Source organism: Sitodiplosis mosellana, unplaced genomic scaffold (genome assembly GCF_009176505.1).
Source record: "Sitodiplosis mosellana isolate CC-2019 unplaced genomic scaffold, AAFC_SMos_1.0 Smas_scaffold_6226, whole genome shotgun sequence".
NCBI lineage: Eukaryota > Metazoa > Arthropoda > Insecta > Diptera > Cecidomyiidae > Sitodiplosis > Sitodiplosis mosellana.
Window position 1 is genome coordinate 282,327 of NW_022601467.1, and position 21,131 is coordinate 303,457.

Sequence of the window (21,131 nt, forward strand, 5' to 3'; positions counted from 1 at the left end):
ATTATGGAAGCCTCATCGAACGACTGTAGGCTTTCATCAACGCCTATTGCGTTCACCCGGGTTACTTCAAAGGAATAGATCTTTTTTTAACCGTTTGCATAGTACAGTAAGCTCTGATTGAATTTAGCAAAATGCAAGTGATTATTTTGTTCAAACAATAATAATTTCTCTATGGATATGTGAATGCCGGCCGAATGCAAAATTCTTGACGGTCATAAAAAAGAATAATTTGAATATGGTTGCATACTAAACGCCGTCAATAATACAAATTACTGTCATGCAACTGATGAGCTAAGCTGAAATTTAATAGAAATCATCGGAGTTCCATTAGCATGAAGAAAAAATTTTTTTCACACTCGATCGCACCAAAAAAACACAAAAATACTGATTCAAACAGATTTGATTTATTGTTTTTATTGCGATGACCAACTTTTCCAAACAAGGGAAAGAACGATCCGGACAAAAATTTCACACAAAAACTTCATATCGCACGTCACCATTTATCTATCATATTGAATGCGTAGAGAACGGTATCGAATGAACGCCCACACCAAACAATTAATGAAGAAAAAGTCACGGATTTTCTCTCTCGTCAGCCGATGAAGTTTCGCACGTATGAACTGTATCACACATCGTCGACAGTTCACTTCGACGTTCACACTATACTAGCCAAATGTACGTGTGTATTGATGATGCTGTCCATTCGCAAAATTGGACGAATCTCGCACTCATTCAGAATTATTTTCGTAGTATGTCTCATGTTTGTGTTTATGTTTGACGTGATTTATTTTGTGTAAATTTCAATTTGAGAATTCAGCGTGCACGAATAGGGATTCTCAGTTTTTTCTTTGCTTGGTACACTAACTGCCCGCGTACAAAAAAATATATTTCCAAATAGAACAATTAGTTTGATTATTTATTGTGAAAATGAGTTTAGCATCGTTTATATCGGAATTCAGTAATTGTTCATCATTCGATTTTAATGCACGACCAAAGCCACCAATACGAAGAAAACGAATCCGTTCACTTTTGGTAACAGCCCGCACAAACGGTTTGAATTTTTTGAAAAAGAAACAAATCTCATTGCGTTCTTTCAAGTTGCATGATGACTTTACTATTTTAACTCGCATGCACTTGCATGATTAATCTGCTCAATATGATTTTATATTGTTCTCGAAAATATTCGTTGTTTTAACTCCAATCCTTCCATTCTAAACAGATGACCCTATCAACAAATCGACCACTGTACGAAGAGGAATGGTTCCATGGTGTATTGCCACGCGAGGAAGTCGTTCGATTGCTGAAAAATGAAGGCGATTTTTTGGTGCGTGAAACAATTCGAAACGATGAAAGTCAAATAGTATTAAGTGTTTGCTGGAATGGTCACAAACACTTTATCGTGCAAACGACCATTGATGGTCACTATCGCTTTGAAGGTCCCGCATTTCCAAGTATACAAGAACTGATTATGCATCAACACTTATCCGAATTGCCGGTGACTGGTCGTTCGGGTGCCGTACTCAAGCGACCTGTAACTCGCGAAATTTGGGAGTTAAGCAATGACGATGTTGTTTTGTTGGATAAAATTGGACGAGTAAGTATATCATCGCTCGAATGGCATCCAATCTTGAACTTGACCCAAATACCAAATTTATTTCGTAGGGGAATTTCGGAGATGTGTACAAGGCTCGTTTGAAATCGAATAAAAATGAGGTTGCCGTGAAAACCTGTCGCATGACATTGCCCGATGAACAAAAGCGTAAATTTTTGCAAGAGGGCCGCATCTTAAAACAGTACGATCATCCAAATATAGTCAAGCTGATTGGAATATGTGTACAAAAGCAACCAATAATGATTGTTATGGAGCTAGTGCCCGGTGGTTCGTTGCTAAGTTTCTTAAGAAAAAACAGCGCCACATTGAACACTAAGCAATTGATTGGAATGTGTAGGGATGCTGCAGCAGGTAATTCGAATAAACAGTGTAAGAAAAGTCTCTCCCATCATGCTTAAAAATTTTGTCATCCAATGCTTAGGTATGCGATATTTGGAATCCAAGAACTGCATCCACCGAGACTTAGCCGCACGCAATTGCTTGATAGGATATGAGAACATAGTGAAAATTTCCGACTTTGGGATGTCACGAGAGGAAGAAGAATATATTGGTAAGAAATATGGCATAGAACATACTTATATGTTTCGCATCGAAACGCATGAATTTTCACAATAATTTCCCTTTAATCATAGTATCCGATGGAATGAAACAAATTCCCATCAAATGGACTGCACCAGAAGCGCTAAATTTCGGAAAGTACACAAGTCTGTGCGACGTTTGGTCGTATGGAATATTAATGTTCGAGATTTTTTCCAAAGGTGATACGCCTTATGCTGGTATGAGCAATTCACGAGCTAGGGAACGAATCGATGCTGGTACATATTACACATTTCAATTTTTATATCGTCTAAAAGCTACTTATTTATGATACGTGTTTTCATTTGAAAAAAAAAAAAACAAACATAGGTTATCGGATGCAGGCTCCAGAATGTGCAACACCTGAAATCTACAGACTTATGCTGAAATGTTGGGAATACGAGCCGGAAAGCCGCCCTCACTTTGACGAAATACACACAATAGTAGACTCACTAGCAAATAGTTAAGTCCACCGTCCGTAGAAGATAAATAAACTGATAAAAAATTATTGAACAAACCCGCTACTTCATCTCAAACATATATACATACAAATTCTCCATTTTTATAAAAATAAATATCATAATGAATCGAAATTTATATCCGGAAGACTTTCTCCCTTTTCATTTCTTTATGCCTGAAATATAATGATTTTTAATCAATTCACTTTTCGCTTGATAAAAAAATATTTATTTCCTGTTTTCTTTCTTGTCAAATAAAATGTAAAGCAGATGCATTTTCATTCCGTTCGTACAAAACTGAAACAATTAAAGGTAGAGCTTGATGAGTTCATCGCTAACCGCCGATGGGGTGAGTATGCCAATATCGGTGAAAAGTAGCGTAATATAAGCTGGAGATGTGTAATCGACTAAAGGATGCGCTTGAGCTAGTTCTTTTTCTTTACCCAAACTCTGTTTTGAGAATTTATAGTCATTGGGTAGATCACGCTGGTTCAGTGGATATAGCCGGGAAAATTTCAAACTTTCAGCCAAAACATAGAAGGGTTTTTTCATTTCACGAGCGCATAAAGCCATCGTATAAGTTCCCACTCTATTGATAATTCCACCACTTTCAACGACACCCTCGGCTCCAACTAGAACAATGTCTATCGATTCCATGATGTATCCTATGGCCGCATCTAGGATTAATGTGCATTCGATGCCGGCCTTTTTCAGTTCGTCACACATTTGCTCGCCTGTGTTGTCCGGTGAACTTCTAGTCACGTACACGTGAAATCGTTTGTTCGACTTAGCAGCCACAGTCAATGTCTCGAGAACGGCCCGCGATCGGGCATGCGTTAGCACTCGCTGTGTATGAAAAAAAATAAAAAGAGAGTATTTTCGATATGATGGAATAATAGGGCAAAATTTTTCTCATTTACTTACACAACCATCCGTAACAAACTGAGCACATTGCTTTGCTATAATGTTCCGCGCTTCGAGCAATTTCTTCAAGAAAACTTGTCCACGGTGCAACATGAGCTTTTTACACTCATCCGCTGTTTTATCATCAAATGTCGCAAACGTGATGAATCGCGAAAACAGTTCGCTAGCTGAAACGATGGCTGTTATTGGGTGGTCTGACGTTCTCATCGTTTTAACGGCCGATTGAATTCTTGAGTGCAATTCTTGCACAGTGTCAACTGTAAGTTATTGAAAATATGATGAAATTCGATGCAATCAATCAATGCAGGCAGCAAGGACTTACATTTCGTTTTTTCTAAGACCATAAGCAAGGTTTTGATGGCAGCAATACCAGCCGATAAACTTTTATCTTCGCTCAGTTGATGCGAAAAATATTTTTCCACGTCGACCTCGGCATTGGAATGGACTGAAATGAACGAGAAAACCAGAAAGTTGAACTCATAATAACATCAGATGTGATTCCATTTGAAAGAATTTAAATCAACTTAAAACGATACTAACCGATTCTTTTCTCTTTTTTCTTGTCCTGTTTCCCCATTTTATCCGTTGAAACTGCTGCCGAAAAATTTAATGTGTACGAACTATTTCTTTTGTTCTCTGAGATATTGTTCGTAAAAATATTGGAAGAAACAGCATTTAAGCCAGCGATGAATGCGTATATTCACTTCTGACAGATCCTTTTACGAAAACGTCAATGTCACCACTCACGGTATACGTCACATTCGGTATACGAAATTTGGAACCAATTTTCGAATAAGAATTAACTTCGTTACGTATCGGTTCAGAGGAAGAAATAACCAACCAAGTTTCTCTAGTTCCCATCAAAGTCTGTAATCGTAATTGGCCTAAAAACGCTCTTTATTCAAGTGTTCAAAATTTTATTTTTACCAATTTTTCTCTCGAAAGCCCGTTAAACTCGAACATTTTCGTTATGTCATGAATCAAATCGAAATAGAAGTGATTTGAAGGTACACGAACACATAGACGAAAGTGCACGCATACAACGCCATCGCCTCGTTTGTATGCCTTTCCAATCGGTAAACCTACACCCGTCGACCAATCAAATCGTCGCAATTCGGTCACATGATCTTATTTTCGCTGTGAACAACACACAAAATATTTCATGTCATCCACTGGGTAATAACAAGACTACTACGGCACAGCCAAAGGAAAATAATCGACGGAGAAAAGGTTTCTGTGCGTTAAGTAATTGTGAGTGGTGAAAAGGTTGATCGTGTCATTTTCAATTTCAAAATACAAATAATTTCTCCATTGGGCTAATATTTTAATCGGATATTCAAATCGAATTGAGTAAGTAAATTCTGTTTTTCATCAATTTCAAACGAAATTCGACGCAATAAGGCTGAAAATAAATGATGAAATCGAGACACATAAAAAAAAATGTTCACCAAAGTATATGTAGTGTATGTGCACTGTAACCAGTTTGTTGTTCGCAATGGCAGCCATTTTTACATTGGGCTGATTCGTCGTCGTGTAATTAAACATCACACAATGGTTTGAGAAATCAAATAAATGAATCACAAAAATGAGGGCGATCATACAATTTCACCATATTTATAATGAAATCAATGAAAATTTACATTTTTCCTTTAATTTCCATTTACATGCCTATGAGTTAAAAAAATCACAAAGAAGAAGAAGAAAGAAAAAAAATTCACTCGATACAGCAAGCAATTAATTTTGTGAGATTAATTTTGTTTCGTGGCTACAAATTTCCGTCGTTGAAGAAATATTCAAATAAATCTCTTGGTGTGCTGGTAATGCATTGTAGAAAAAAAGCCGTGAAAATTTCATTAGTTTCTGTAGCTTGCAAAAGAAGCGAAGAAAAAAACAGAAGGCAAAATGAAACGAATGACGAAATATCATAATTATGCACCCTTTGTTTGTGAAGAAACCACAACCGTCATTTGGAACATTTAGTTGAAAACGTTTAAGAATTCTGAATTCGAATATTAAGAACAACTAATGACGATTCATTTCACTTGCCATTTCATTTCAAACTCATTTTGACACACACACAAACACAGTGTGTTCCATTTTGTTCTCTTGAAAACTAAACTTGCTCCCTTATTTATCAGAAATGTTTTTGAAATAAGTGCCCGAAATAATAACGGTTCAGCTATTCAGAAATGCTCAGTGACATTCTTTTGTGTCCTTGTGTCTTATGTATATGCAAATTGAAAGTTGGACTATTATTTTTGGCAACAGAGCGACTAACGGTAGGTCTAACCTACACAAATACAAACACACTACATTCGGTTGCAATTTCAAGTGCGTATAAATTAGAGAAGTGAACCATTATTTCTACATATGTGTGTGTGTGTGTGTGTGTCAGTGTAGAAATAAATAAAGAAAAATGTTTAAAATTTCTAATTTTTTTTTTCGTTTAAAAAACGTGTAAGTTACATTTTTAATTGAATTTTGTGGAACATTTAGTTAACAAGCTGGAACGGTCGACAACAATATGACATGTCGTTCCATTTGAATCGATATTTGCCTTTGTTTGACATCATACTCCCATTTATTATTGGCGAATAGATGACGCGCGCAAGTGTATGAGTTTCAGCTGACTATTTGCCAAACACTCGGGGCTACAAAATAGACGTACAATTGGTTGCCATGTGGATAGACGAATGTTAGACAAAGTGCAATGATAGTGTGCATGGTTATATCCTCAGTAATAATCAGTTGCTTGCTGTGTGAGAAATGCGATTGTTTCTATGTAATTTTTTATGTGTGCAATTGTGCATTCATAGAATCAATTGGCAGGCAGAAGAAATCGAAGTGGCAGAAGAAGAAATTTGAATTCATGAACCTATATTTTGTGTGTGTGATATTTCTCTGAATAAATCAGACGGTTCACAAGCTCATCTAGCAACAATTAAAGTGAAACCGAGGTTCCAAATATGCAAAACGGTTCCATTTAAATATATTTCCCAACGCCTGGAATACGCGTGATTACTTCACAATGAGATTTAGTTTTGCAATCAATTTTTGAAGGCAATGCACACTTACTTCTTCGCACCGCGATGACAATTCTCATTGTTTACCATTGTTTAGGTTTCAATTTAACACATCTGTGGGTAATATTGACGTAACACTCATTCATTGTGTACACATCAATTTTACATTATTACTACCCGAACCAACCAGTAGAACCGATGAAATTGAGCGAGAGAAAGAAATCAAATGCTGTTTGAACGATGCGCGTTTTTATTATTGTGGAAAATTGTCCGATTTTTCTTCCATGTTTGTGCTCACGGGAAATGGCAGCGAAATGGCACCGATGGTTAACTCAAACCAAAACAAAAACATTCTATTTAATCATGTGCCCCGATGACAAAGACTGTTTTGTATACACTACATATAAATATGTGCGTACTTGCGTGCCTACTCATCAGTCTGCATGGATATATACAAATACAGTTACCACGTACACACACACACACACACGTCGCCCCGCTATAATGCGAGGGATTCGCAAAAGATATAATAGTACCAGTATATCATGTCATGTCCCACATATTTTATTACATTCAATCAGCACACTCACACGCGGCCCGCCAAATTACCATTTCATGTAGGAAATATACACAATCTTTTTTTTTCCAATTCATATTTCAATTGTTTCTCAAGTCTCACTTAGGTCAATTGACGCTATTCGAAATTGGAAGAAACAAGACTGTTACATTACAGCTCATTTTTTCGTCTTTGGAAACGAGTGCAAGAAAACAAAGAAGAAAAAAAACACCAATTTCAATTCGATTTTCAAGCATGAGCATTTTTCAATTGAATTCAAATCACCTTCTCTAAGTGGAATCATTGTTCATTTGAACTCTAATTATGATATAACGCCGTTTGTAAATCAAATCAAAATTGGCATTTATAGGTTACAATAAAACTCAAATGACGCAATAATTTCTTAGTTCTTAATTCTCGGATCATCTGAAACCGAACTGAACCAAAATGTACTGAACATCTTCTCTGGGTTATACTTGACCTTAGGAATTTTGTCAAACGCATGCCACAATATCTGAAACAGAGAATCATTCGGCAATGAATTGGTTTGAATGTTTAATCAGAATATCCGCTGTAGAAGAAACGTGAGTTTTACTGAGCTCGATCGTTAGAAACCAAATAAATACATATGATGAAGGCGGAATGACAGACAATTATTCACCAGATTCATGTGCATAAGACGATAATGTTATGATATGCAACAATAAAAATAGAATCAAATGAATGTAAATGAAATTCTTTACAAAACAATACGGTAGGTTTTTATTGTGCACATAATTATTGATAGCCAAATAATCGACCAAACAGTTTATCCATCATAAATATAACTAATCGAAGAATAATTATGGCATAGAAACGAACATATGAACGCAAAAATTGCTCTACCATTTTCAGAATCAAATTCAAGGTTGAAAAGAATGAATTATCGAATTTTGTTTCTCAGCACATGCCAGAGAGCAAAAAACAAATCGCCACAAAGGTCGTGCAAATGCAAATCAATGTATTGATCGAAAAAGTGATTCATTGATTCCGGCAAAATCATAGCCATCGGCATATGTTTAAATTCATTCTACCGTCACTCAAGTTTTTGTATTTCGGCTGTAATGACACACACACATACAAAGTTCACAGCAATCACAAATGCAAACACATGACATATGGTGAACTCAACAGCCTATATAACATTTGTTCACTATGCAGAGAATGATTAAAATGTTATGAACACGATACGCAAAATTAATACGACAAAAACGTGCATTTATTCAGAAAAAAAATCACACGTGATTACAATCAATGTTCGCAACTGAATGTTGATTCAATGCATGGAAAAAACGAAAGAGAGGTGAAAAACACACACACACACACACACACACACACACACACAAGGCATTCGATCAAAGCCAACAAATGAAGAAAAAAAATTAGCCCATCAACTAATGCCAGCAAACCTCGAATAAATCGATATTTACTTGTGTGCTCGAAATTAGGTCACGATGCTCAGTTATTTGCTTTCACTTGAACGTTCCATTCTTGGTAGATACCATTAATATTAAGGGTTAACACTTGGTTCACAAAGGATTCTGAGAACACTTTCTGATCGCATGGATGTTTCACCTATGAATTACTTTTTTTATTTGCTAGCATTTTGTCTCTGTATTTCACTTTGAAGCATCGAAATAGTCGAAGCCCTTTTTATGCATGTACAAGATCATTATTTATTCCATAAAATACTTCACATTGTGTATAGTTTCAGTATAAGATGTGGCAATCATAAATCCGTTCAATTCAAACTGGTTGAACGGTTCAATCATGTTTTCCTGACTCACATTCATCGTGGCAATATCGTATACGTGGAAATAAATACTATGGTTCTATGGCGTATTTGTTGACAGTCGTCGTACACGAGCCACACTTTATTGCGCCTTTGGCTTATTCAATTATTGCAACATCTTTTTCTTCACAATCTCCTGATTTCGTTTGTGCCTGTTTATCGTACGTTGTACGTTTTTTACTTCAGTCCTTGTCATATGATAACGTAGCTTCAGCATCAGCACGATCTATTACCTACAAATTTAACGCTAGTGAATAAATGTACGCATCAATGTAGTAGACGTATAGATGGGCAAATGTTATCGCCTATATGTTTGATAACGTACGCCTCAGATAATAGCATTCGTCGCTTACGTCGCAATTCGGACATTTGCTTTGAATGATGAGTTCATTGTTTTTATCGTACGTTCAGTGTGATTTGTAGCTGAACAACAACAGCAGCATGAATTTTCATCCTTTTTTTTTTATTGATTTTACATTCAAAAGATCGATTTTTTCCTGTTGCATTAATGCTAAATCCATTTGTATTCAAACGCATACTTCAACTGACCTTCTGAAAAATTTAGTACGAAATGTTGAGCGAAAATATATATTGTAAAACGGGAGTAAATGAAAAAGAAGAATGATGCAAAGAATATTTGAGCACGACGAACACGAGTCCATTGCAAAAACGCTCTTCGCTCTCAATTGCGATGTTACATTTTTTACATTATTGTTCGTCGACGTTCGAGCAGTTTGAAGTATATTGTTTCATTGGCCCTCTTTGAACTTGAATGATTTTCAATCCAATGTGGACGATGACTTCTTGGTGTATGTGCGCGTTTGTTTTGATGACTGCAAAACTATTCATAAATTAGAGCATGGGCCAAATTCAAATACATTGAAATCATGATGAACAAAAAATGTGCGTTTGATCCATGTAAATGAAACCTTTGAATTTAATTTAAATATAAATCGGAAAAAAATGAAAAAAAGAGTCCACGAGATTTCGAGAGTTTGTTTGCATTTTATTTGTTTTATTCTTTGTTCAATTTTAATGTTCGACTCGTGTGCGTTGTTTCTTTATTCGTTGTTCTCTCATTCTCTCCCTGAAGGCCACTGACCTTGTAGAGAGGGTCTGCAGTTTTGTTTCACACACAACCATATGAATCACCCATTCACACATGAGAACATAGCATAGAGGATAAGCGTGCGCCACGCTACGTTCGCATTCGTATGTTCAATGTACATACGCGGCGCTTATATAGATCGATCGAAACTAGATATAAACAAAGAGTGCTGCAAACGGCTGCAAACGCGTTCATACGTAGAGAATTCTTCCAGTGTGAGAGACTCTGGTGGCCATGTTCTTCGTGTTGAGGTCTCTCTGTCTCTCTCTCTGGATTCACACTACGAAGTGTGTATAGTCGCGGTTTTGGCTGCACAAAAACACGCACATATTTCACATTTTACTGTCGAAGAGAAGGAACTGCAATAATTTTAGTAATTCAATCGATATATAGGTAGATGTACTTGACGGTGAACATTTCAAATGGTGAAGCATTTTGTGATAAATTAAAACCGAGCGAGATAGCTAGGTGACCATGCGAATTGTCTTCATCATTTTGCTTATCATTTAGATTATTTGATTTAATTAATTTTGAAGTCGTTTTTCATTATCGTTGCAATGCCAACGTTTCGGTACGGCACAATTTAATTCGGTTCGGTTCGGTACAGTGCCGTGCAATCCAAGACATTTTACATATATGCGTGATCCGCATTGTAATTGCATTCAGCCGTTTTCTATTCTCAATTTCCATTTGCATATTAATGCACCGCTTGCTTCTTTTATTTATTTTAATTGTGATATTTGATCCAAACGCAATGCAAAATCATTCAAAAAATACTGAATTCTTAGATACGTAGTACACTCTGAACAATAATCCTAGAGCGACCCTATTGTTGATTTATTGCGCTGAATTACGATCCATAAACGAAACTGAATAAAAGGCAAAGCAAACTCATTATTCTGGCTTGAATTGGATACCAACTCGAATATATATATATATATATATATATGCATAGTAAATGCGATTGAACCATGAGAAAGGATTTATTTTTCACATGTGACATGCAGCCTTGTTACTTCGTCGTAGTCGAAGTCGTCACAGGATTGAATTCCGAGGAAAAAATGCAATCAAATCGCCAATTCGTTTTCATCGTGCAGCGATTCCGTTTTGTAGCATCTCCGTGCAAAATTTAATCACTTCTCTGACTTTGCCCCGAAGTGAGTTATTTCCAAACAGCGACAATATGTTTGTTCGTATAATTTCTCGAATGCATGTGTATTTAACTTGCTGTGCAGCTACAAATTGCGCTATCGAATATTCTCAACAGTGTGTAGTATATATGTACGCACATATTCGCGACACAGTGAATTGTATTGAACGCATTGTGTTAACATTGAAGGAGATTTTGGATTCAAAGAAAATCAAATGAAACCAATCATTGAAACAAAATAAAGCCAAATGAAATGAATAACAGTAGATGTGCTCTTGAGCGCAGAGTATTAACAACTCTGTGTATTTAAGGGGCCATCGCTGCCAAATGATTTTCCATATTTTTGTTTTCATATGGATTCGATCTGGTTTGGAACATTAATGGCAGATCATACACTAGAATGGACAGCCAAATTCAACAAATGTCTCAAGTAAATTTGTCTAGTCATTCCTTCAGGGGTTGGATGAATTTATTATGGCGGCGGCGAAAGTTTATTATTACAATTCATAAATGCATGGATAAATTCACACTTTGCCTATAAGTCCGGCCACAGTGCCATCAAATCTCTGTAAGAAAACGAACGCAAATTGTTTCAACGCAAAGGCTCAACAGAAAACATTCAGAAAAACAAAGAAATTTATGAAATTACGCGTTATCTTTCTTCTTCTTTATTTATTTTGAACGAAGCGAGCAAAGCCCCGATATTCTGCGTATAAAAAGCGATGAGCAGTGCAGAACAATGGCATATGCCGTCGTGAAATCCAACAATGAATAGCTTTATATCAGCGTTATGGCTAATTTATAAATGTTCAATTGTTGTTATACGATGTTGTGATGTGCACATGCACACCAATATAATTGTGAAGATGTGGTGTGCAGAACTACGCGCATCCAACAATCCAATAAAACATACAGCATATATATTCAAAACGTTGCATACCAAAAATCGAGTAAATGAACTCAACACACTGTGAGTCCAATAATTCTGCAATAAAATAAGCATAAGCTCGAGGTCGACTTTTTATATATGTATATTTTTCTCATAGACGTTTTTTTCCCATTTTTCTCTTTAACACGGTGCAACTAAACGAAATGATATCGAACAAAGAGCCAACGAACGAAAAAAAAAGTTTGGATGGGTTGAACACATATTAACAAAGAACAGTTCTGCGATCAGATTTATTGAAAGTTCGTAACACAAAGCAACCAGTCTTGATATATGTTCACGGCAGCTCAACGAGCGACTAGAACCATGCTCATTACACTGAATTTTCATACAGAAAGAAAAAGAAGAAACACAATCCCATTTCTTTATTTCGTTTCTTTGTCGTAGATGCACGTGCATATTTCGAGATAATTGAGAAATAATTTGCCACTTTGAACGATGCATTTGAAGTTGAAAATAGTCAACAGACATTTGATATCATAATATCACAGCTATAGACAATGACAAACAACAACACAATTTGTTTAGTTTCGAATGCATTTCTGCACTAAACACGACATTGCATACAACTGCTCCGATGATCGTTCAGTATATCTGCTGAAAATAAAAGTAAATTGTGCACATTGCATTGTTCAGTGTTCATTGTTGCACTCGAAATGAGTAAGCAAATGAACAGACAAAAGAAAAAGTTTTATCAACACAGTTGGTGTTCGAAAAGAGCCGAATGACTTTCATATGTTTATGGAGGACGGAAAATATTCAAAATAAAGAAAAATTATTATCGAATATAATGGTAAAGTTTGGTTGAGTTTCTTTTATGTAAAAATCAAAATTTGTTTTTCCAAAAAAAAAAAATGACTCATCAGCCAGATGTACAGATAAATTCGAACAAATTTATCTAATAATTCTGTACCCTGTCCATGATTAGAGCCTACGAACCAAGTGATATGGTTAATCATATTGTGGTTGAGTATGCTATTTGATATAGGAATGAAAGCTGCAATGACACGCTGAATTCATGTGGAAACTCACTCAATAATTGAAAGAAGAAAAGAGAAAAACACGCTTGTCGTTACGACTAATCATACGACTAATTTGGTTTATGATTTTTTTTTTCTAAAGTAGAAATGTGGTGACATTCGAAATAAGTGAATGTTGTACGCATTTGTTCTACATGTGCTGTGTATGTGTGTGCCCAATGCCAATTTTCTTTGCGCATCACTGTAATTTTCTCGATTATTTGTGCGTAATATTTGCCGAATAAGAAGCACGTGTAGCCATTCCATTTTATGCAAAATTATTGGCACAGCGGCATTTCATTACATTATTCGACGGAATTGAAACGGCTCTCTCTCTCTCTCGCTTTGCGAACTCAAAACTCCCCCCCCCAACAAAAACGATTGATCGATTTCGAAAAGAACAAGAATCAACCAACACGAAACGATTGAGCATACGACTGACTGCGCGTAATAACATGATACGTCGTGTTCGACCGAATAAGCTAGACGAAATATGTGCGTCGTCGCCAACAGCACGTCATTAGTTCAATCGTCGAAAACCGTTTGGGCAATAAGCTGACTCGGCTCTGAGATGCCCAAAGCTGAAGCGATGAAAGCAAATGCGTCACACATTGCCACACAGTGCATTTCACATGTCGCTCACATGCTTAGATCGTATGATATTCAAATTGAACTGGAACAAAAACAAAATGGTCGTTGTGCAAAGCAATGTGCTTCCTAGTGCTCATCGCTTCGTTTTTATTTCGTTTTGTTTTGTTTTATTTCTTCTTTGTGACAAAGCGGAAATTAAATTGATTATTTATGTCCGAGCAAGCTTTAGTTGTGATGAACGCTGCGCACTAAGTGCGCGATAAAGAAACTCTTCGGTATATAAATGTAGCCATGGAATGTGAAATGTCCAAAAATAGGCAATTACTACAGTAGAGAAGAGAAAAAAGAATGAAATAGCAGTGAATCGATCGGCGGTGCGCGCACATTAAAACACTACTATAAGTATGTAATGTAAAGTGTACACACATAAAACACAAAAACACTTTATGTAAGCACTATTTCGAACGAAATGCGATCGCCAAGTATTATTATTTATCACCGAATTCCGCGATTCTCTTCTTTACGTTTACTTCGTTGTGTGTTTATTTGCTTTTCTTTTCTTTTCTTTTCTTTTTTTTTTTTGTTTTCTAGCAGTTTCTTTCATATTTTCTCAAATTTCATTTTGTAATTGTATATTGCTTGGTTCCATTTGCAAGCGTGCGGAAATGAGTGTGGGCTTCTGATATCTGTTTTTGATCCACAGCTTCGTGGTTTTTCCCGCAAAACACTCATCGACTATTTCAAAATTATAAACGTATTTTCGTCATGTTTTCATCGTTGAAGCTACATTCTCTTATTGTTGTGTTTTGTTTTTCATTATTCTAATCTTGTTCGCTTCAATATTGTCTTTATCGCTCGACAGCTTGTTGACAAAACCTAGACAGCCACACACACAGACACACACACACACACACACACACATTCTCTCTTTCTCTCCGTTCAAAATATACACATAGAATATCAAAAAGAGCATTAGCATTAATATTTACCCGTTGCCGTCTAGTCGTAGTGAAACGAAAAGCGCAAAAACATTATTTTATACTTACGTACTACGCCGCACTCGATGCGATACGATACGATACGATGCGATGTAGACAATGGAATAACATTTCTGCATTTGAATGTGTTTGTTTGCGCTTTTATATGCGCTATCCGTACACATTGCATGAGCCATGCAAGGCATGAACATGACGAAATCACAATAATTTGTGATCTAAAAGCAAGGCAATGTAAAGCAAGGCACTGCTTTGACTTGTCTGCTCACTTATATGATACGTGTATGTGTAAACGAGTGTGTGCAAGTTTGGATGTGCTTGTAACGATATGTATATATGCGAGAGAGTCAATTGGTTCCAAGCTATGATGACTGGCTATTCACACGAATAGATGTTCGTTATTTCTACATATTTATGACTGAGCACTTGGCTCAGCGGATATCATAATTTTTATATCGAAATCTACGATCAAAGATGTATAAGAACCGAGTACCAAACAAAAATAACAACTAAATGAACCAATGGTGAGTTCCACATGGACCCGTCTATGGTGTGCCGAACCAAGGAAATAAAAGCACAACACTCGAACATTCGAGTGTGATGTGTAGCCAAAGCAAAATATGAGTGCGAGCCAGAGCAAAGAGCCTGACGGACACGTACACCAATGCAACAATGACATGCGATCACAACGCCACATACACACAGTGAATGAACGCGCACCTGTGTTTTCCATACGTCATATGTGTGGCATGCGTACACACACATCGACACCAACGTACAATGGCACAACATGTCAACGGCGTAAGCATATAGTTTCGTTTATCTATTTCTTTAACTATCTCGTTTTTCCCAACGCTCTTAGTCCGACCTCATTCAAGTATTATTCATGTACTGCATGTCACTTTTGAGCCAACGAAGGAAAAAAAACACGAAAAACCAAAAAAAAAAACAAAAAAAACAAACGCAAAACTTGAAACGAACGACATTCAGAGCAGATAGCTAGAGAATATGGCCATAAAAATGACGTACACTTCACTTGTACGGCCGCTTGCATGTATTGGTGCGTCCACGATGTTGTATCTTTCTCTCTGTCTGCAAGTGTGTATGTGAGTGTATAACAGTTCACTCACAGTTTCCTTTCTCTCATGCTGCTTTTTGTTGATTTTCTTTATGTGACTCAATCGCTGCTCCGTACGTGTTGTGTGGATAATTCGTATGGTTTGTGTTTGTGTGAGAACATGCGAACAAAGAAATCGACTGAGTGTGAAGTATAATACGCTGCAGGAATTCGAGAAATTGGAATTTCATTCGGTGTGTAATAAGTTTCAGTCGCGATTCAGTACTCGCTGAGCAAAGAGCTCTCCGAAGCTAATTCAAGTTCAAAAAGACAATAATGAATAGAGAAAGATATTAATTGAAACGAAATCTATCTACAAAGCAAATTCTATTACTTGAAAAAAATTATCGAAAATCTGGTGAATTTTTGTCAGTGAAAGAGATTTAAGGTAAATGAGAAATGATACATTTCCGTAGCATTAGCATCGTTTGATTTTCTTGTGATAATTGTTTCGTGTGACAAAACGACAAAACTCCATTCGAATCCGATGTTCAAAATGATAAGTTCGTACTAACGCGTGCATGTGATACAGTAAATATAGAAACCAAGTCTTGTGATACAAAAGATTTGACGTATAGGCAAAGAATCCGAAGAGGAAGAAGAGAAAGATAAAGACAAAGACGAAGAAAGAGAGAAAGAGAAAGAAAAAAAGTACAGTTATATTTGTCTTTATACACAGTTTGTGCGTTTGCTAGTGAAGTTTCAAAATAAACGTAGCAATTCGCATTTTTTATTTCGAATGAAACGAAATATAGCCGAAATTTTGTGTGTGCATTGTTTTTGCTTTGTGCATAGGATATATTGACATCGACAATCTCACGTCGACCGATAAACAAATTTCTTTGGAAAAAAAAAACATTAGTTTTGTGCCTGTCGCTTCAAGCTAACGTGGCGACCGAATAAATTTAAATATAAAACCAGAGGCAGCGAGAAATAGCAAAGAAAACAAGCAAAAAAATTGTTTATTTTTTTCTTTCTGTATAATAGATTCCATATACAATTTATTTCGTGTTGTTGTTTCTTTTTTGGCTCTTTCTCTATACGTGGATTTTTTTTATGAATATTATCACTACGACATAAGAGAATCGTAAGTATTGAATTTCATCCAGCTGTAAAATCTCACCAATACATGTGAGTGGAATACGCGACTATGTGTATAGTATGAATGTTTGTGTACGTGTGTACTGCTCAAGCGATGCATACACTGTCACAATTCATGGGAAAAGTCATTATGTGTGAGTAACACAAACGCTCTCGCTCTCTCACACACACACACACACACACACACTAAGCCAAGAACAAACAAACAAGATGAGACAGCGAAATTGAACGAAAAAATTCAGTGGATGTAAAGTGAATTTCAGCGAAGTGAAGAAATAATAAAGGAAAAAAAAAAATCCTTCGTGTTTAGTTCCAAGTCTTGTAAATTTCGAAGAAGAGATAACAATTGATACACACGTCACCACAACAGTTTATTGCAAAGTTTACAGTGTGATGATCGAAATAAAAACAATAAAATATATACATATAATATGAAATGTTAAACGACCACAATCAAAGAAAGATGATTTTGAGTGCGTGTGCGTTTGCTTAATACTGCTCAAAGCCTAAATAAAAAAGCAGGAAGCAAAGTATATTATTGCGATATTAAAAACTACGCTCATGTGAAACAAAGTTTACTCGTATTCACTCTACACACAAACAACATGATTAGGTAGCACTGTTGCACGATGCGTGCTCATGCCGTGTGCCTTGTGCCTTGTGCCGATCTGTATTTGTTTCTGGTATTTATTTTGTATAGAGAAGAGAAAAAAAAACAGACAATTCATTGTACAATCTTTTCTGCTGCGAGAAACAAAGGCAACATATAAAATAAAAAAAAGAGGCCTTTGCCGTACATTTCAGAGAAGCGAAATTTATTTAACACATACATTATTCTTTCTGCGTCTATCTAGACGGCCTGTGAATCGTACATTCACAGCTGCAGCACAGGCAAATTTATTTTTATTCGTGTAATTCTTCACGCGGATTGCGAAGCTGTTTTTCATTTTTCGATTATATTTTATTTTTCTTCGCTTCGCTTGCATTTCATATATACATATTCGATTTAAATACCTATTCTGCATCACTTTCGAGCCATCGTTTATATATGTTTATCAGGGTGTCCGTATATTTCATAGTTCATACTATATACATATTTTACATTTTATATATTTTTATATTTGTTCAAAACCAATCGTTCGATTTTTTTTTCCCTTCATTTTTATGCGGTTCGATAGAGTTATACCAATTTACAGCCTGCTGTTCATCATGGACAACGAACACTCTATAAACAATTTGCATTGTTATTATTGCTGTTGCCTTTAAATCTGATTGAATGTGCTAATTTTCTCTGTTTCATTTTCTTCTGAGAAGCGAATTATTTTGAAATTCATTGCAATTCTCGACACAAATGCAAAACAACAACAAGCTGTGAGAAATGAAAAACGAAAACAAAAACACGCGCAAATATTTACTCGTATGATGAGAAGATTAAACAAGATAAATCATACAGAATGCGACAATCAACATATATCTAGGATAGAAAGAAAAAATTAAGACAAAAAACAATGTGATATGAGAATAAACCGAGTCGATTTGACGATGACAAATGAAAGATTCTGCCAAGATGTGGTATTACATTTCGTGTGTTGTACATATACTCTAGTCAGTTGAAGTTTTCTATGAAACGCATATTCATTCGTACTCTTCGCCACCATTTGCTCGAACATTCAATTAAATCTGATGACTTTTTGAATTTAAACGTGAAATGTTATCGCTTCACATTCAAATGCTCATTTTATTCACAGTGTTATCAATCCAAATAGCATTTTCCACAGAACTTGGATCAATTGTGAAACGTTTACTGAAGCATGAAACTGTCAAAAATTGTGTGTGCCTGTGAAAAGATTTTCTTGGTGATTAGAAAAAAGTGGGAAACAAAGAAAAAGTCAAACATTTTAGTGCAATAAATTCGGTGACAGCTCAAAGTTACTAGACTTTTGAACTTTCTCCTCATTCTCCATAATTCGTTGTTGCTGTTTTTTTTTTCTCCATTCAACATAAGATAAACAGAGTTCAAACACCCTGTCTGTGACTGTAATGCACAAAAACACGAGCAAACACGAACAAACGCATGTCAACGATAGAAGGAATGTGTGCTTGAAACATTGACCGAAATGTCATAGTTCATATTTTATTTCAATGTGATTATGAATGAGTGTATGCTATCGAACCGTAAGGCCACTTTCTTTTGCGCACAATCGAGACAGCAAAATTTAAATTCGTTGAGTGAATTCACAATTGAAGTGTTCGATTATTTATTAGTATTACATTGAATGTGTCGATTCGTCAGTTTTATTGTTATCAGCAGGTGATCGATGTGCACTTTTTTTTGTCTATTCATCATAATCATTGTTGCCCAAATGAGGAAAAGAACGGGAGGAGTACACAAACTTGGCGTGTCTGAACATTTTGAGTCATATATTTTGATCGGAACAAAAAAAAAGCATCACTGCGCTAACAGCACAAACACATAGATTCATATAAAAATGATTGTTTATATTATGGTGGCCTTGGTTACATTATATATTTGAGCCAGTGTGACCTTTACATGCTTGCTTTTTTTCTGTCTTCAATCGCATTCTCAAAAAACATATGATTTTTTGTCGGCTGTCTGTTGGTTGGTGTTTATTATGTACTTCGTTCGAAAAAGGCGGAATATACGAAACGAATACACGAAACAACGAGAGAGAAAAAAACACACAGCATAACACGACAACTCGATACGAAATCGAAACAGTCTCTGCACACGAATATGATATGAGTTCCGTGTATGTAATTTACATATGGTATTTGTGTGCGAGAGCGAGCATACATTGAAGGATTGTGGCTGCTGTTGCTGTTGCTGTTGTTGTTGTTTTTTTCTTCATCAGTTTGAATATTATTTCAACTATATCAATAGGCAGTCGTCTGTTTGGTTCGTTGAATATTTGAGTGTTTTCCGAATTGAAAAATCGCGTACTTTCCCGAACCGACCATGCTCATCAACAATTTTTATCAAACGAATGGCCGCAGCGAAAACGTATGTTTTCAAAGTATTATTCATCATTTGTTGTGTTTTTTTTTTTAAATTTTATTTTATTTCATTTTTTACGCTCATTTTGTTTGTTTTGTTTTCTTGTTGTTCCTTTTGGCTGGTTTCCATTATTCATCGCATGGTGTGTTCTATGCTTTGCTATGTCCATAATCAGTATAATGGATGGAAAAAACAATGGATACATATTTGTATTGTGTCTGGTTGCGATATTGACGAGCTTTGCAAATTTTGCTCGGTTCGATAGATAGCAATAGTACATTTATGGGATTGTGTGCGTGTCCGTTGCCCATTCAAACGTCCATTTAATTCGATTAAATTTGTTATTTTTTTCTTCTTTGTTTTCTTGGCTCTCTCTCGAACACACACACACAAACACACATATTCACTTGTGTTTGCATACGATGGGGCGGTCAGTCGATCGGTCATTTTGTTCGAAGACACTCCATGAACGGTCGAAATTCCTTTGACTTATTCGAATTGATACGTAACATTCCAGTGAAGAGAAGTGACCGCAACGAAAATTACACGCGAAAAACCTTGGATTTGCACAAAGTCATTTCAATTAGAATGACGTTATCTGAACAACGTTCTTTTAATTTAAACTTGTTCGCACAACATTTGTTCCTCTTCCTATATTGTCACACATGGTAATTGAGAGTGATTTTGGGACATTCGAGATTTTATGCGTAGAGCAATGCAAGTGTCAGTTTGTTTTCCCGCACATCAATCTTACACACCTCTTTGATTGAACGGAATACAGCTCCAAACGAAATCGAACCGCGAAATCAATACATAACATACGACTATTTCCTGCTACCTATTCAGTTTGTGTGTATATGTTTTTTTTTTCGTTTGCGTGAACAGCCTTGACGTGTATTTTACAATGAACGACATTGATTTGAAACGAAACACTGTTTTTTTGTTTCACTAAGCGACGATTCTCGTGCAGAAACAAACAAAATCTACTCATTTCGAATTAGGAAGCCAAACATGTTGCTGAAAATAAAATCGCATAATTTGTTATGTTTACAATTTAAAGCGATTTTGTGCTATCGTCAAATTTAATAATTTCACCTCTCACGGTGAG

General features: G+C 35.9%; 3 protein-coding genes across 10 annotated transcripts in view; 2 read left to right on the forward strand and 1 right to left on the reverse strand.

Moving 5' to 3' along the window:
* The window catches only part of LOC129579005 (tyrosine-protein kinase Fer), an 18,611-nt gene extending 15,826 nt beyond the window's left edge, over nucleotides 1-2,785 (forward strand). For 4 of the 6 annotated variants that reach the window (XM_055468450.1, XM_055468449.1, XM_055468448.1 and 1 more), the window contains 5 exons: nucleotides 1,220-1,594; nucleotides 1,663-1,963; nucleotides 2,034-2,162; nucleotides 2,245-2,427; nucleotides 2,519-2,785. In XM_055468450.1, the coding sequence (XP_055324425.1) occupies nucleotides 1,220-1,594; nucleotides 1,663-1,963; nucleotides 2,034-2,162; nucleotides 2,245-2,427; nucleotides 2,519-2,655 (1,125 nt within the window). In that variant the 3' untranslated portion in view covers nucleotides 2,656-2,785. Of the gene's footprint in view, nucleotides 1-397; nucleotides 676-707; nucleotides 1,033-1,219; nucleotides 1,595-1,662; nucleotides 1,964-2,033; nucleotides 2,163-2,244; nucleotides 2,428-2,518 lie in introns of those variants that run through there. The other 2 variants (XM_055468452.1, XM_055468451.1) reach the window with 2 other exon arrangements.
* Nucleotides 2,786-2,852: 67 nt separating this feature from the next.
* Nucleotides 2,853-4,293, reverse strand: LOC129579006 (translation initiation factor eIF-2B subunit alpha). The gene is made up of 4 exons (XM_055468455.1): nucleotides 4,111-4,293; nucleotides 3,893-4,015; nucleotides 3,571-3,827; nucleotides 2,853-3,492 (listed from the first exon to the last, which is right to left on the reverse strand). The coding sequence occupies exons 1-4, from the start codon at nucleotides 4,145-4,147 to the stop codon at nucleotides 2,953-2,955; spliced, it is 957 nt and encodes a 318-aa protein (XP_055324430.1). The 5' UTR covers nucleotides 4,148-4,293; the 3' UTR covers nucleotides 2,853-2,952.
* Nucleotides 4,294-4,779: 486 nt separating this feature from the next.
* The window catches only part of LOC129579007 (AN1-type zinc finger protein 6), a 28,484-nt gene continuing 12,132 nt past the window's right edge, over nucleotides 4,780-21,131 (forward strand). The window contains exon 1 of one of the 3 annotated variants that reach the window (XM_055468456.1): nucleotides 4,780-4,920. The gene's annotated coding sequence lies outside the window, so the exon portion shown is untranslated. Of the gene's footprint in view, nucleotides 4,921-16,002; nucleotides 16,295-17,320; nucleotides 17,691-21,131 lie in introns of those variants that run through there. The other 2 variants (XM_055468457.1, XM_055468458.1) reach the window with 2 other exon arrangements.

Excerpts from the sequence above, each read along its gene's own strand:
- LOC129579006 (XM_055468455.1), bottom strand. The coding sequence starts at position 4,147 with ATGGGGAAACAGGACAAGAAAAAAGAGAAAAGAATCG. Across the intron at positions 4,016-4,110 it reads GAAAAAAGAGAAAAGAATCG|TCCATTCCAATGCCGAGGTC; the intron begins GTTAGTATCGTT and ends CGTTCATTTCAG. Across the intron at positions 3,493-3,570 it reads AGTTTGTTACGGATGGTTGT|CGAGTGCTAACGCATGCCCG; the intron begins GTAAGTAAATGA and ends TTTCATACACAG.